The following is a 15,648-nucleotide window of genomic DNA, read 5'->3' as shown; positions in this document are numbered from 1 at the left end:
TACATGTTGGGTTGTCACTAGGCAAGAGTGAGAATGTGTTAAAATGAGATATTTAAATATGAGCAAACAGGTAGGCAAATTAAATCCTTGTTGGTTTTTTGACTTAAATGGAAAGCTAATAATCCCAGGTAGCAGTGGTAATACAACAAAATTTAACCCCCAAGATGTTGTTTATATACATTATTTCTTTTTTTCCAGCAGTGTTTGCAAAAAATTTTCATGTAAAAGCAGTAATGAAGACTTCTGTTCTGCTGTCCTGGGAAATTCCGGAAAATTACAATTCAGCCTTACCTTTCAAAGTAAGTTACTTTCCATTTGTATGAGAGAAAATATGGAAATTACAGGATGTCATTAATCTGTTTAAGTGGCTTACTGAACATGTGGATATTATTGTATTGATACATTTCAGAATGCAAACTAATCAGCAAAACTGACCTAAGCTGTTAAGTTCAGAGGTTTGTCAATATGAGTTTTCAGCTGTTGTGGCAGTATATCCAAGTCAGGTTCATACTGGGTTTTATGCATGTTATGAACTCTAGCAAAATGCTGTTTTGTTTTTTGTCTCCTCTCATTTTTGATTATAAGTCTTTAACTCCACTAACTATAACATTAGCCAGATAAAGAGACACAATGTAACCTACAATCCATCTGGCATTTCCTCTGCATGGTTCTTCATCACTCTGTCATCTCAGGCAGTGGCAAGCTTAAAGCAGTATTGTATAAATGTTGCAAAAGCCTAGTAAGTACTGTGAAGCAAAAAATCAAGGTACTTTTAAAAACAAGTGTACCTTGACATAAATTCTAGGTTCAAAGCTACTGAATTTGAATAAGTGGAATTGAATTTTAAGGGTGCTTACTGCCCTTTAAATTATTGTATTTCTTTTTTGCCCTTTAACTGCAGTACTATCTCACAACCTAAAATGCCTAACAACTTTCTTTTTCAGCTTATAGATAGGTTCATTCCTGAATTCACTGTGACATCTTCAGTTGCTTTCTTTTAGTAACCAAAACCACCATCAATTTTTATGTTAACTTAGATCCTTTATGATGATGGGAAGATGGTGGTGGAGGTTGATGGACGTGCTACTCAAAAGCTAATCACTAACTTGAAGCCTGAGACATCGTATTCATTTGTGCTGACGAACAGAGGGAATAGTGCTGGGGGTCTTCAGCACAGAGTAACAGCAAAGACTGCACCTGACGTGCTTCGCACCAAGCCGGTGTTCATTGGAAAGACCAACTTAGATGGCATGATAACTGTGGAACTTCCAGAAGTACCTTCAAATGAGAATATAAAGTGAGTGAATGAATGACATAGCATTTTTTTTATCTCCTTAATTACTGTTAATAAAATCTAGAGCTGTAGTGATGGACCAGGGCTGTATTCATCATAACTATAATGCGGCATTGTTTGGGTTAGCATTTGATGATACTGAGCTGGGAAGTGCTGTTGACACTTAAGGGACAATAGGCTTTGAAGAGGGATGTAGACTGATTTGAGCATTGGGCAATCACCAATGGCATGAAACTTAACAACAACAAATACCAGATTCTTTTGTTAGGGTACTTTTATATATACAGTGTAGGGCAACATAGCCAGTGATGGGGCTGGAAGGCATGTCCTGTGACAACAGCTAAGGACTTTGGGCTTGTCTAGCTTGGACAGGAAGCTGAGGAGTGACCTCATTGATTTCTGCAGCCTTACGAGCAGAGGAAGTGGAGAGGAGACCTCTTCTACATGGTATCGCATGACAGGACAAATAGGAATTCAAATAGGAGTTCAAAGATGCCTCAGAGAAGGTTCATATGACATTATGAAGCATTTCTTTACTGAGAGGGTTGTCGAGAACTGAAATAGGTTTTCTGAAGTGGTGGTCAGTACCCCAAGCCTTTCAGTATTTAAGAGGCATTTGGACAATAATTGTTTTAACTCTCAGTCAGCTGTGAAATGGTCAGACAATGATCATTGTAGGTCCCTCAAAACTGGAGCTCTTCTATAAGATTGTGTCTTAGCCAAATACACATGACAGAGTAAAATCTAGATGTAAATGCATGAAGATAGTCTTTCAGCATCACTGATTTAAAATAGCAAAGAGGGATTAAGGAAATCAGTTAAGGAAACCAGTTGTGTTTTGAACAGTATATCCTCTAAAGAAGAATGGATGACCTGTTGATGGGTAGCTTTGATGATGAATCAAACTCTGTCATTCCAGAATTATGTGGTATTTAAAAGAATTGTTGCTACAGTTATATTAAGATAAACTGATTTTGATTTTTTTTTAATTAAAAGAATGGCCTTTACTCTAGTCCCAGATAGAAAACAGTAGGTTTTGCTTAAGAATTTGGCAGAGAGTTTACTCAAGATTACTTAGATTTTGGGAGAAAAGGGGCTGTGGGGATTTAAACAGCAGAAACAGGACTAAAGACCTGGCAGCACATGGTCAGCAGGGATTAGAAAGGTTAGACAATAAAGATTTTGCCAAGAAAACTTGAGGCATGGTACAATCAATAAATGTTGTTGCTCTGCTTAGAATGGTTCTTGTTGGTCTATAAGGTTCCCATGTGTAATGTAAAGGAAATTAGAAAGAAAATGAGAAAGTCATTAAATATTGTTGAGGATTGAACTTGTCCTCTCCCTTGTGGATTTTTACTGATGGCTTTGTAGAAAGCTGGTCCACTTTTTCATTACTGAATGGACGTTCTAAGGCAAGTGAGGTCAAGAAAGAAGTGATGCTGAGCCATTAAATAGATGAAAATTTGAAGATGTAGTCAGCAACAAATGCAGCAAAGGAAGACTAAAGATGGAACAAGTCAGAAAAGATTTATGAGTCTGAGCATTCACAGAGAGAAAAAAGTACAGAGTAGCGGGTCAAACAATAGCAGAAGACAGCAGTGAAAAAAGAACCAATGTCCTTTCTTTTATGTAGTGTAAAATAATGAGACTAAATGACATCAGGAAAGGTACATTAGACCTGTATGGTCCAGCTGCTAATTTTGCAAATAATGTGTCTCTTCCTTCTATATCTATAAGATGTGTTCAGGCTTGAAATAAGATTAAAAAACATAAGTAAAAAAAAGAAGAGAAAATAAAAGGTTTATTTGATATTGGAAGTGGGTATATTAAAGAAAATACATACCGAACAGGAAAAGTTTGCATGATGCTTGCTAGAATAAGTAAGATTATTACAGCTAAGGTGTTTATATTGGAAGAACAATTATGTGTAATAATTACGTTGACATTATTGCAGTTACTGTTGCTCTACAGGTGTGTTACATGCTCATGACTGGCTCTGTCTTAGTTTGAAGTACTGTACACTGTGAATTTTTCATTCATGCTAATTACACAGAAGTAGAAACAGTTAGTAGTTTGTTCTAATGAGTTACAGGTAAATAGTAATGGGATTAAGGGTGATGTTACAAAAATCTGTGTAAGTTACTAAAGATGTTAAATGTGATTTTCATTATTTCAATGGTTGATGGTGATAGAAATTGGAGTGCAGCCCATCTTAAGGTAGGTAAAATGGATCCCTTTTTGCTGTTATCCTCTCACGTGATTAATGTCTTCATTTTCCTGTAGTATTCAGGCTAATCCAAAGCAATTTTTATGTGTAAGGGACGGTTCTTGTGTCTCTGAATCTGTTCTATCTTCACAAAGCCTTAGGTACAAACAGGGCTCTGTGGAAGACTGCCCTTTGTAGTGTTCAATCGTTCAGGCAAAATCCAAGCAAATCCAACATTTCTTACCCTTCTGCCACCCCCAAAAAAATTACCAACAACCCAGCAGAAAACAAACAAGCAAACATATTTTTCAAGAGTTGTTACATTTTCCAGAGTTAGCTAGAAGTTATGGACCTTTATTGTCCTTTGCAGCAATGTATGTTTATGTGAACATACATTCTGCTTGCTGTTGTGCTTTCAGCTTCTTCTGTGCAGTTGTGCTTTCAGCTTCAAAATACTCTGTATGTGTTCAAAGTCTTAGTGGATGATCAGCGATATGAGTGGGAGGCATTCATGAAGAAAGTATGACGGAGTGTGAAACCAACATTTACATGCTGGATATTCCCTCATTCATCAGTGTCTGAAAGAAATAAAAGGGCCAATTCTCAATTGTTTTTTGTCTTGATTCTTAGGTATCTGTAAAAAAAAAGCGATGTATATTGTAGGTATTATATATAGAGAGAAAAAACAGTATTCTCAAGGATATGTTGCTCTTTTATGTTGCTCTTGTAACCAAAGAATTTTTATAATACATACTGTGGCTTAAAAACTGGGTTCAATCAGCCTTGCTAGTTTTGAATTAGAACATTACCGTAAAAGGTGATTTATCATATTGTTGCTTTAAGAATGTATGCTGCAGATTTCATTTAAATACTGGAATACTGGAAGTGAGCAGCTGTTAAAAACCTGTTGCCAACAGTTACTCCATCATGTCCTGTTGGAGCTCAGCATTTCCACAGTTTCTTAAACCAAGAATTAATAAATATGTGCATTTACTACAGTAGAGAAAATTTCAAAGCTTTCTTACATTTCTTTTATGGAAAGGGATTTAATTAAAAAGAGACCATTAAAATGAACGAATACCATTCATTAGCATGAAAGAAAGACAGTTTATAGTTTGTTTAGACTGAAGTAGCTTTTGATCAATTGTGACACAAATCCTTTTCTGTAGACTCTCTTTCATTAGCTACTTTAGGTTTGTCAGCTGCATTGAACAAGTGAAATGAAAAGCCAGTGCTGCAGAAGGTTGTATAGGCTGTAAAAAATGGTCCCCTGGAGGAGAAGAAGATGGTCCATGAGACACTAAAATTATCTTCCATAATGGACAGCCAGAGACACCTTCTTAATAAGTCTGTTGTTACTAGGAAAAAAACAATAAAGCATCTTTCCCTCTTCTCTGACATGGGGAGTGCTTGACTTGTCCATGAGTGTGTTTATCAAGAATATGTATATTACATGATACTGGATGTTCTATTGTGGTGATTCTACTGCTTCTTTGCTTATACTGATATGAAATTATGAGTCTGCCTGTCACATATCGAGGCTTTATGGAGGAAACATTGCAAAGTACCATATGTCCTTTATACTAGAAAGTATCCTTTATTAACCTCCATGGAGGTACGGAGGAAGATATTATCAGGAAAATGTTTCTGAGGAAAACTGACATACGTAATTTGCAAACCTTAGCTGTAGAAAGAGCATATATCAAGCTCTCTTGTCTATGACTGTGAACAGAAAACTTAGATAAATAAAGCTTACAACCACTGATACTCTAAAGAGTAGGTGGGTGGAGCATATTCTGTCTTCTTTTCTGTTTGTGATAGTATTGGCATCAACGAATGCATTATGACAAACCAGTAGTCTGATTATACATGAAAATGGGGGAAGATGGGGTGATAATTGAGATTTAAATATATGGTAATATGTTTCAATTTAGAAGTTTGGTTTTTTTCACAGTGTGATGGTGGCAGGGCACAAATATCCCATGGCTCTTGTATTTCAAATGAAATAATAAAGTGCAGTCAAATGTAGGCATTTTAGAACATTGTAATTAAAATTTCTTATACATATTTATATGTTTAAAGGAAAAGGCAGGTAATTAGTGCCATTTGTTCATCAAATGTTTTACACTGGATGTGGTTTTGAGAGTGTGAATCTTTACAACTATATTTTGAAGCCTTGCAGTAGCATAATAATGTGCTCTGAACATACTGCTGTTCTTTTCATTTCCTCCAAACAGACTCCTACTCCAACAATTTATCTCTTCCTTTTCCTTCAAACTCACCTTTGTCCATTACATTTACAGAGGTTATTATATAGTTATTGTGCCTTTGAAGAGATCTCGTGGGAAGTTTATCAAACCATGGGAGAGTCCAGATGAAATGGAACTAGATGAGGTACTGTATGTTTTTGTTGTCTCCTTGTCCTTCATTAAGGAAACAATCTTATTAGTGGTATGTGATTAACTCACCAGTTTTAGAAGTCCGTGTTGTCAGGATATTTTATATTTCTATTTGAATTAGCCTCTAGGGACTGAAATGAAAGTTCAAATTACTTAAATTAGAAGGCAATGAAGACATTAACTTGCAATAAAGCACATAAAGTGTCTGATCTTTCTTGGCATTAATATTTTATTCTTTTATTATTGTAAAGCATCATGCAAAAGTGCAGGAGGTGAAATGAGTTGTCAGCAAAGGCTTAATCGTCAATGATATGAACTCTAATAAAGGTCTGGTTCATTAATGTGGTGTTTACTAAGACTGCAACAAATACTAAATTGCAATTTGCGCTGCAATTTAACATTTGACCTCCTTGTGGTATTTTTACCTGATTCTCACATACTGTAATTCTTCTGGTTAGAAAAGTTTTACAGTAGTCTTCATTATACTCAGAGTTTGTTCTCAGGAATAAATGAATGAGGTAGGAAACTGCAACATTGTGTCATCATTCAACACTATAAATCACATTAACCCATCGAGTAAAAGTACTTTCATTTTAGGAGTAAGCCTTGTAATGCTAGAAAGCAATTAATTATTTTACTGATGTAATAATGATTCCATGAAAAATAGTGTCAGCATTCAGTCCTGTCTTATTACTGAAGGACATTATAGCTCATGTGAACTTGTCTTTCTTCTTTCAGTATGTAAATTTGGCATAATGCTGATATTTAGCATTGTGAAGCACGTATGAAAGCTCTATACAATAGACAGGTGGTGGTGTTATTTTTATTGTTGTATCTGGCTAGGATTTTAGATCTCATGCAGATGCTGTGATAATTTGTACCTGTAATAAATCTGCAATACAAAGACCAGAGATTAAATTAAGTTTCTTTACTCCAGATTTCATGATCTCTCAACTGAATCATATTTATTTTTCCATTTTCTTTTGGTGGATGCAAGAGTTGTATTTCAGAGAGCTTCACCATGTGCTTCCTCATAATACAATCACTGATAAATAATGGTCATCTATGAGCAATCAACAGGGTTTTTCTTTCCCTCCTCCCATTGGAACAATGAGTACCAATTTTAATGGTTGCACCAAAATGTAAGGACACTAAAGGCCTTCAGCAAACTAACGCTGATGTACAAAACTTTCAAAATATAAGCAGAGATCTTTAGTCTGCCTTCTGATCAGAAAAGGGAAAGACTCATAGAATCGTTTTGGTTAGAAGAGATCACTAAGATTATTGAGTCCAACTGCTATATAACACTATGAAGTCTGGTGCTAAATCATGTCCCCTAGTACCAAATCTGTGTGTCTTTTAAAATTCTCCAAGGAAGGGATTCAACGACCACCCTGGGGCACTATTCCAGTGCCTGAGAACTCTTTCAATGAATAAATTTCTTCTAGTACCAAATCTAAACCTTCCCTGGCACGGTTTCAGATCATTTCCTCTCATCGTATCAGCCTGTACTAGGTAGAAAATACCGACACCCACCACACTACAACTTCACAGAGTCACAGAACCACAGACACATTCAGGTTGGAAAAGACCCTCAGGGTCATCAAGTTCAACCACTAAGGCTCACCCTAAACCGCATTCCCAAGCACCACGTCCAAATGACCTTTAAACACATCCAGGGTTGGTGACTTAACCACCTCCCTGCACAGCACATTCCAATGCCAGTTTTTCCTGTGAAAAAATTTTTCCTAATGTTCAGTCTAAACCTACCCAGTCAGAGCTTGAGGCAGTTCCCTCTCCACGAGCACCAGCCACTCCACAACATCCTTTTATGTAGTTGTAGAGAATGATGAGGTCTCCCCTCAGCCTTGTCTTTTTCAAACTGAACAGCCCCAGCTCCTTCAGTTGCTTTTCATAAGATTTACTCTCCAGGCCCTCCAACAGCTTCATTGCCCTCTTCAGCACTCGCTCCAGTACCTTTGCATTCTCTTTCAGGTGGTTGTAGAGAGCAGTAAGGTCTCATCTCAGCCTCCTTTTCTCCAGACTAAACAAATCCATTTCCCTCAGCAGCTCTTCATAAGACCTGTTCTCCAAGCCTTTTTCCAGGCCCTTCTCTAGATATGCTCCAGCGCCTCAATGTCTTTCTTGTAGTGAGGGCCCCAAAACTGATCACAGTAATCAGGATGTGGCCTCACCAGTGCTGAGTACAAGTGCAAAACTGTTTCCTTATTCCTGCTAGTTACACCATTTCAGATACAGGCCATGCTGCTGCTGGCCTTCTTGGCCACCTTCACAGACTGCTGGCTCATTTTCAGATGGGTGTCAACCACCCTCAAGTCTTTCTCTACTGGGCAACTTTCTAGCCACTCTTTCCCAAGCCTGTAGCATTGCATGGGGTTGTTTGTGAGCAAAGTGTAGGACCTGGCACTTAGCCTTGCTGAATCTGATAAAATTGACCTCAGTTCACCCATCCAGCATGTCCTGGCCCCTCCCTTCTCCTGTCTGAAGAGTATATACTGCAACAGGAGAATCCTTAATTAGAGGATTAAACCCAGCTGTTCAAAGGCAGTAATTATTATTATTCCTGACTGGTTGAAGCCTGTGTTTCGTCTTGACCAGTTTCACTGTGTGATCATCTCATTTGATTCAGTTCCAGCAATGATTTGCTTTGATCTGTTAACTTATTCCCTTTAAAAGAACTGTATGGTAAATGCCATCAGCTCGTGATCATAGTCCTAGGTAAAATCAAATGCAGTGAAACAGTAACATTCTGACAGCAAGATCCATACAGTAATGGAAAACTGGTTTAGTACTACCACCCACTTTGAACATTCAAAGACTATGGTCACTTTCATCAGCAGTAACAGATTAAATGATAGGTGCCAGATGACATTGAAACTTTTGGCAATTAAATTGTACAGGTCCTGATGGTTCCCATAACAAAGGGTCATTTTAATAATCCTGCAAGTTGCAGTGCATTAATCTGTATAACAGATTGATAAAGAACATTTATTAATTCAGAAATATTTGGGTCAGGATGGGTTGTTTCCAACTTCACCTGTATAATTGAGACCACCTTGTGGAATTAATGATGGAAGAAATAAGATATGCATTGACTGGAAAATTAAAATTATTTCTGGTAAAGAACCAAAACCTTTGATAAATCCTTTAAAATTCCCACCAATACATATATAAGGACTGAGTAGGGAAAAGAACAAAAGCAGGCAGTGAATGTATTTCATGCTAGCTCACCCAGTTTCTATTACTTAACAGAGTGTGTTACTTCCAGCTTTAGAAAATGTATTCATATTGGTTTTAGGTGCACTATTTCCGAGGAATATGTGAAAGCAGTGACATAATAACTGGCTTCAGGGAAAAAACAAACAACTAGCCACGTTACTCTTTAAGCAAATAGGTTCTGATGATCAAGTAACGATACTTGTGCGTATCTTTCTTTAGTACAATTTCAGATGTCTGACTAATATCAAAAAGTGTTGGGCAATAGATTTTCCAAAGAAGTGTTTCCAAATACTCTGGTTATATTGCCAGAAGAACAGTATTTACTTAGAACATGAATATGAAGTGTAAACTCCAGTACATAACTGACCAATCCAAAAGACTTCCCACCCTTACCATAGTTACCTAATCTTCCAGATTCACATTCATTAAATCTGAGCTTTGAAAGAAACTAAGAGAGATGTGGAGCCTTAAAGGAGCAGGCAATGGAATAGATGCTGTGAATTTGAAAAGAATAGTTATTAAAGATTAAATCCTTTTTTATTAACTCAAAATTTCAGTTTAATTGAATATCACAAAATCTGGTGACTTTAAATGGATGTCATGCAAACAAATTACCTATAAACAAAGTATTGTGGTTTGCAGTAAATGGAATTACTTTAGATCTTTAAGCAATAAAATCTATATAAAGGCCCAGATGTTAAGTCAGCTCAGTTCAGTAATTTTATTTCAATCCTGTTATGAGTACAATAGGAGATACATATGCAAGTAATAATCTTTGGCAACAAACCTGTTTGTTTATATGAAACATGAATGAAGGCCACAGATTCACATGAGGTCTATTTAGTCGTGTGCAATCAATGTCATAGACAAAATTTGTATCTACACACAAACTCACCCAAGTTTATCTGGCATTATGGGGTGAACAACCACTATTGAATAAATTGAATGAATTTTGCTTAACTCGGGCTAATTAACTTTTTGGGATATATAGCCAAAACCCAATTCACACATTGTTATATAGTACTTCAGCACTGGTCTCTGTTAATGCAGTTTATGTTACTAATTAAAATGCAAGAAATAATTGTCAAACATTTCCCCTATGAATCTCAATCTAATTTTGATTGCAATACTCTTGCAGTATTTTGACATTTTGTTATGTGTTATTTAAAATCTAAATTATAATTATGGCATAATCTGGAAACATAAATAAATAATTTATACAAATAACTAAACTCCATTGGACACTGGTCCCATAATTGAAAATGTCACTTATCTCCAGGATTGGCTCAGGTTGTGTGCTGCAGGACTTAGAGCTCCTGTCTTCCAGTTAGTATACATATGACATTGGTATTACCTGAATAACCACATTTGTGTTTCAGCAGACTTCAAGATAGTCAGTGCTCATCATAGCTATAATTATCTTTGTAGAAGATTGCTTCATATAGAAACAAACTTTTCAAAGAGTGGTTGCTTCGGGAGATAAGAGCTGAAACTACATAGATCAAACTTCGATTAGTCTCTACCTCATGTTCTGTCTTCAGTGAATCTGGAAGCCACCAACAGATGTGAGAGTCACCTTCAGTAAAGCAAATGGAAATCTTAGTATTACAGTCCTCTACTGGCCTCATTTTTATACCATTCAAATTTATTCTACCAGCTCATGAAACTCTTTAGGAAGAAATATGGACTGCTAATGGTAATAGAGTCCTTAAGTAATGAATAATGATTTTTAGTCTCAAATTATCACCTGTTCTTTTTGGCTCAGGGGAGCCATTGCAGTGCACTAACTTTTGTGTTGGAGCATGGAAATTGATAGATTTAAATGCATGTAAAATCTCTGCAACAGAGAACTCACTCTGCTTGGAAAAGCAGGATGGAGTGCAGCTGACTCTATATCTCAAAGGCATAATATCCAGATGACACTGATGCTAAGGAAGTTTGGATCCAAGTGGTGCGGATTGTTTCTATGTCTGTCTGTATCTTATGTTTGAAAAATGTTAAGGCTATCACTATTAAAAGTTTCTGTCTCAGTAGTAGAGTGAATAATAAATTGTTTTACATGCATTAGTATTATTTCTGTAATTGCAAAATGCATGATCTCATGTGGGGAAAGCAAGGTGTTAGCTAAACTAAGGCCTAACACTGAAGGAAAAGCTGAAGCAAGAAGCACCTGATAAAACATGTTCCTCAAAGTGAACAGTGTACATCTGGGTTTCATGTGGGTTTTTTATTGATCTTTATCAGCTCTGGACATTTGTCTTCTCCTAGGAAAGAAGTTTGTGCTAATCTATTGTATTAGCACTGTTTGTATGCTGAAAATCCTGAAACAGTTGTGTGATCTTGGAAAAATTTGTGATGTAAGACTACAGGAGACTGAGTAGTTTTAAGTGACAGATTAGGGGAATTGTAAATAAGCCTTAAAAGTCCTCACATCACCCAGAAAAAGTTCATATTGCTTGTAATCGTATCAGACTAATATTCGTCGAACACTAAGTGACAAAAGATACTGAATAAGCATTTGTCTGATTTAGTAACTCATCAAGGGATCATAGCAGCTGAGCCTGAGTTCCTGCATTATTTAGTATATAAGTTTAAGTCTAGATCTGATCTTGTTGTAAGTGTGCTGAGGTCATTTTTAGAAGTGCATCAGAAGTATTGTATGAAACAATGAAAAAAATTTTGCAAGTCAGAATAGGAGTTACGTTCTTAAACGTGGGAAGGGCATAATAGGACAGCACATATTTTGTAGTTGTCATATTACAGGTAATATCCCAACGTCTGCCTGTCTCAGAATCTAGGACTCTTCCAGAAACTATTTGACAAAATTAATGTTTGCCTCTCTTTTTTCAGTGTCCCAGTCAGGACTTGCACTGACACAGGTTAAGAAAATTCAAACAAAGGGTTTTGTTTATTAAAGAGACAGATAAAATAGATTTGAGATTTTCAGTGATGAATGCACTAACTGCAAGATTGATTGATCTCAGGATTGATAAATCCTGGGTAACATCCAACAGTCTGAGATACAAACCTTTGCAATAGCTCTAACAAATAACAGAAATGCAGCAAAAGTTAAGCCATGTATTTAAGGTGCAATTTTTACAAAGAAAGTGTCCGTCTTGGGTGGAGGAAAAGGAGCACACCCTGTCAGTCATCCTCATCTCAGTCTTTCCCTCCCAACTGGTGCTGCTGCTGCCACCGTTCCTGAACCTCTTGCTGTGGCACTTCTGTACCTCCTGCTGCTTGTGCCTGCACCCTGTCAGATGTCCCTCTCATGGGTTTTATACCTTATCCCTGGCTTTCTCTGCCTTCAGGTGACTTTTAGCATAATTTGAGAGGAGAGTTGAGTAACATAGTCATATAGGATTAGCATGCATTCGGTTGGCTCATTAATATACTGAGGGATGTTAACTTTAATATTAAAATTGGAGTTAATTAGACAAAAGTCTTCACTCAGGCTCTGGAATCAAAATCTGTTTTGAACTTGGTTGTTACCATATTTTAGACTTACTTCTAGTTTTAGCCAAAACAAGGCTGTTTTATCTTCACAAGACTCCCTGCTTCAGCTGTTCGGCAGCTTTGCAGATCATCATTTAACACAGACACCTCCTGATTGTAAATTACCTTGGTCCCAAAGCATACTAAATCTACTTTCGTTCCTGTTTCATAGTTGTGTAGTCAGTTATCTCACAGTAGTCTAGCAGCAGAAAAGTTCTCTCGGGATTCAGTGTTCTGTTACTGATCCCTATCACCAGTCTATTGCGTAGTGTTGTACAAACCATGAAGAGCACAACTTTTGTTGTTTTGGAACAAATGAATATGGCAGTGAATTTCAGGCTTGGAATGAAAGATATGTTTACAGATCACTCCTATAAACTCCTCTGTATTTCATTCACTATTTGTGAAGTATATTGGAAAGCATCCCAAGATGTTCATGAAATTGATATCGACAGAGTGCTTTCTAGTCCTCATATGCGAGAGATTAGTTTAAAAAATTATATACCTATATATACATTCGCAGGTACTTAGTGCTGAGTCATTTGTATTTCACAGTTACCAGAAAAGGTTCAAAATAGTTAATATATATGTTTATTTTCCAACACTGAGCCTTTTTTTTTTTTTTTTTCAATTTTGTGGGTTTTAAATAATTACATCATACAGTTTACTAAGTTTTGTTGTGTCAAACAGAAGGTAAGAAAGTACACTGCATAATCTCGAGGCTGGTGAGAGGTCTAGAGCACAAGTCTGTTGAGGTGCATCTGAGGGAAGCGGGGTTGTTTAGTCTGGAGGAAAGGAGTCTGAGTGGAGATCTTCACACTCTCTACAACTACCTGAAGCTGTATCAGGGTGGGTGTTATCTCACAGGTAAGAAATGACAGGAAGAGAGGAAGAGGCCTCAAGTTGCACCCTGAAGGCGTTGTGAAGCGTTGAAACAAGCTGTCCAGGAAAGTGGTTGAGTTAAAAGATGCATAGGTGTTGTGCTAAGGGATGTGTCTTAGTGGTGGACCTTGGAAGTGTTTGGATTATAGTGGGAGTTGATATTCTTGAAAGTATTTTCGAACATTTTCCAACATACATAATTCTGTGATTCTATTTTATGACTGATGTATATGTATACATACATACATATATATATATATACATACATATATATATAATATGTGTGTATGTTTCTTCTGAGAAGATGTATTAATTTTTTAATGTATTAATTAATTAGCTTTCCCTCCCCTCCCCCCCACCAGTATCAGACACTATTTCTAGTCTGGGCAGTGTAACTGCTACCTAGCATTTAATCTTAGTAAGAAAGACAATGAATTGGAATGTTTTGCAGGAAATGATTTAGTGATACTGAGATATCCCATGAAATTTGTGCAAATTGTATTTTTCTAATTCCTGGTCATACATAAAATTTTCTTATTACATTTCAATAAGTTCCATTAAAATTGTTGACAGCTCTCTCTCCCTATTCCTTTCCCCTTCCTTCTCCCTCTTCCTCTCCCTTCCCTGTCCCTCTCTCTGCCCCTGTCCCTCTCCTTCTCTCTTCCTCAATCTCCTTCTCTCCCTTTCCCCCACCTCTTCCTTCCATCCGCACCCTCCACTTCGTTCTGTAGCTGCTTAAGGAGATAGCTAGGAAACGAAGAAGCATTCGTCTTGGGAGGGAAGTTGAATTAAAGCCATATATTGCAGCTCACTTTGAAGTTCTTCCTACGGAGTTCACGTTGGGTGATAAGAAGCATTATGGTGGCTTTGAGAATAAGCAACTGCAGAGTGGGCAAGAATATGTCTTCTTTGTGTTGGCTGTAATGGAGCACTCAGAATCTGTAAGTTAATGTTTTTCAATCTCAAAATTACCTTTCCACACCCAGGAAAACATTTTTCTGTGCCTACTACACTTCCCAAAAGCAAGGTTTTTTTGCAATCTGTGTTAGAGCATCTCTAAAGTGAGTATTGCCTTGCTTAATTTCTGTTAATTCCCTGAACTTTTCTATTTTGCATGCATTTTTATATGTTAATTCTATGTATAACTGAAACCTAAGGGTCACGTTTCATTATCTGTGTTGTGAACCTTCACAAATTACATGCTCTTCTGAGACTTGAACTCCACAGGATCATCCTTCTCAATATATTTAAAAAAGAGTTCGCCTTGTGCCTTGGAAAGATCCATTGAATCTGATATGTGCACAGCTAGTCACATGGTTACAGTCATAATGGCAATTGTATCAGTGAATTGTTAGAAAGTTAGAAAACAATTCAGTAATAAGGAAAACTAATGAGGTGATCTAAATCATGAGCTTTCATTCCTTTTTATGCAATTAATCTTGTAGACATGTCACTTTATGCTTATGTTAATCTACTGTATGCAATATAGTAAAAGAATTAAAAAGACAGAAAGAGAACTGTTAAAAAAAGTTGCAATTACACATCAACATTTTAACATAGTCTGTAATATGTTATCTTTCTAATTGGTACCTAAACCGGACAGGTACATTTGCTGGCTCAACCACTTGAAACTATTATACCAATAATCTGAATTCTAGTCAAATGCTTTTAGTGTGTAACCTTACCATTGCTTTCTCGATGTTAACATCATTTGCCTACTTATACAAAATGTAGTTTCAATACAAATACTTTTTAATGCATATCTTAATTACAGTGTAAAATAAGCGCCTCCTGGAAGCTCTAACATAAATCAAAAATTCCCCTTTCACTTTTTGGCAGTGGCTATGTAGACATAGAATTCTGAGGGTGCTGCATCAGAAAGATCAGAAACTGGAGAAAGCAGAAAACTTTTGTCTATAAAGTAGATGGCCAAAAATCTATGTGTCGGAAATTAATCTTTACTAATTTGATCTTCTTAATACATAGTACCATTTCTTATTTATTATTCTTATTTTTAATTAAGGCATTGATCATTTCTTATAACCCTGAATTTACTGCTTAGTAGGGAGAAATCAGAATGAAAAATCAGAAATAAGCAGGGTTATAAATTTACGGCTGAAAAGGCTGGTATG

The 15,648-nt window shown here is 36.6% G+C and overlaps 1 protein-coding gene across 1 annotated transcript in view; it reads left to right on the top strand.

Moving 5' to 3' along the window:
• PTPRD (protein tyrosine phosphatase receptor type D) overlaps positions 1-15,648 on the top strand; it is a 253,661-nt gene that overhangs the window by 134,368 nt on the left and 103,645 nt on the right. Inside the window, exons 13-16 of the mRNA XM_054397277.1 lie at positions 202-299; positions 1,038-1,297; positions 5,804-5,894; positions 14,248-14,457. Of these exons, the coding sequence (XP_054253252.1) occupies positions 202-299; positions 1,038-1,297; positions 5,804-5,894; positions 14,248-14,457 (659 nt within the window). The remainder of the gene's footprint in view (positions 1-201; positions 300-1,037; positions 1,298-5,803; positions 5,895-14,247; positions 14,458-15,648) is intronic.

The sequence above is a fragment of the Indicator indicator genome, chromosome Z (genome assembly GCF_027791375.1).
Source record: "Indicator indicator isolate 239-I01 chromosome Z, UM_Iind_1.1, whole genome shotgun sequence".
In the NCBI taxonomy this organism is placed as follows: domain Eukaryota; kingdom Metazoa; phylum Chordata; class Aves; order Piciformes; family Indicatoridae; genus Indicator; species Indicator indicator.
This window is presented reverse-complemented; position numbering and strand designations above follow the sequence as displayed.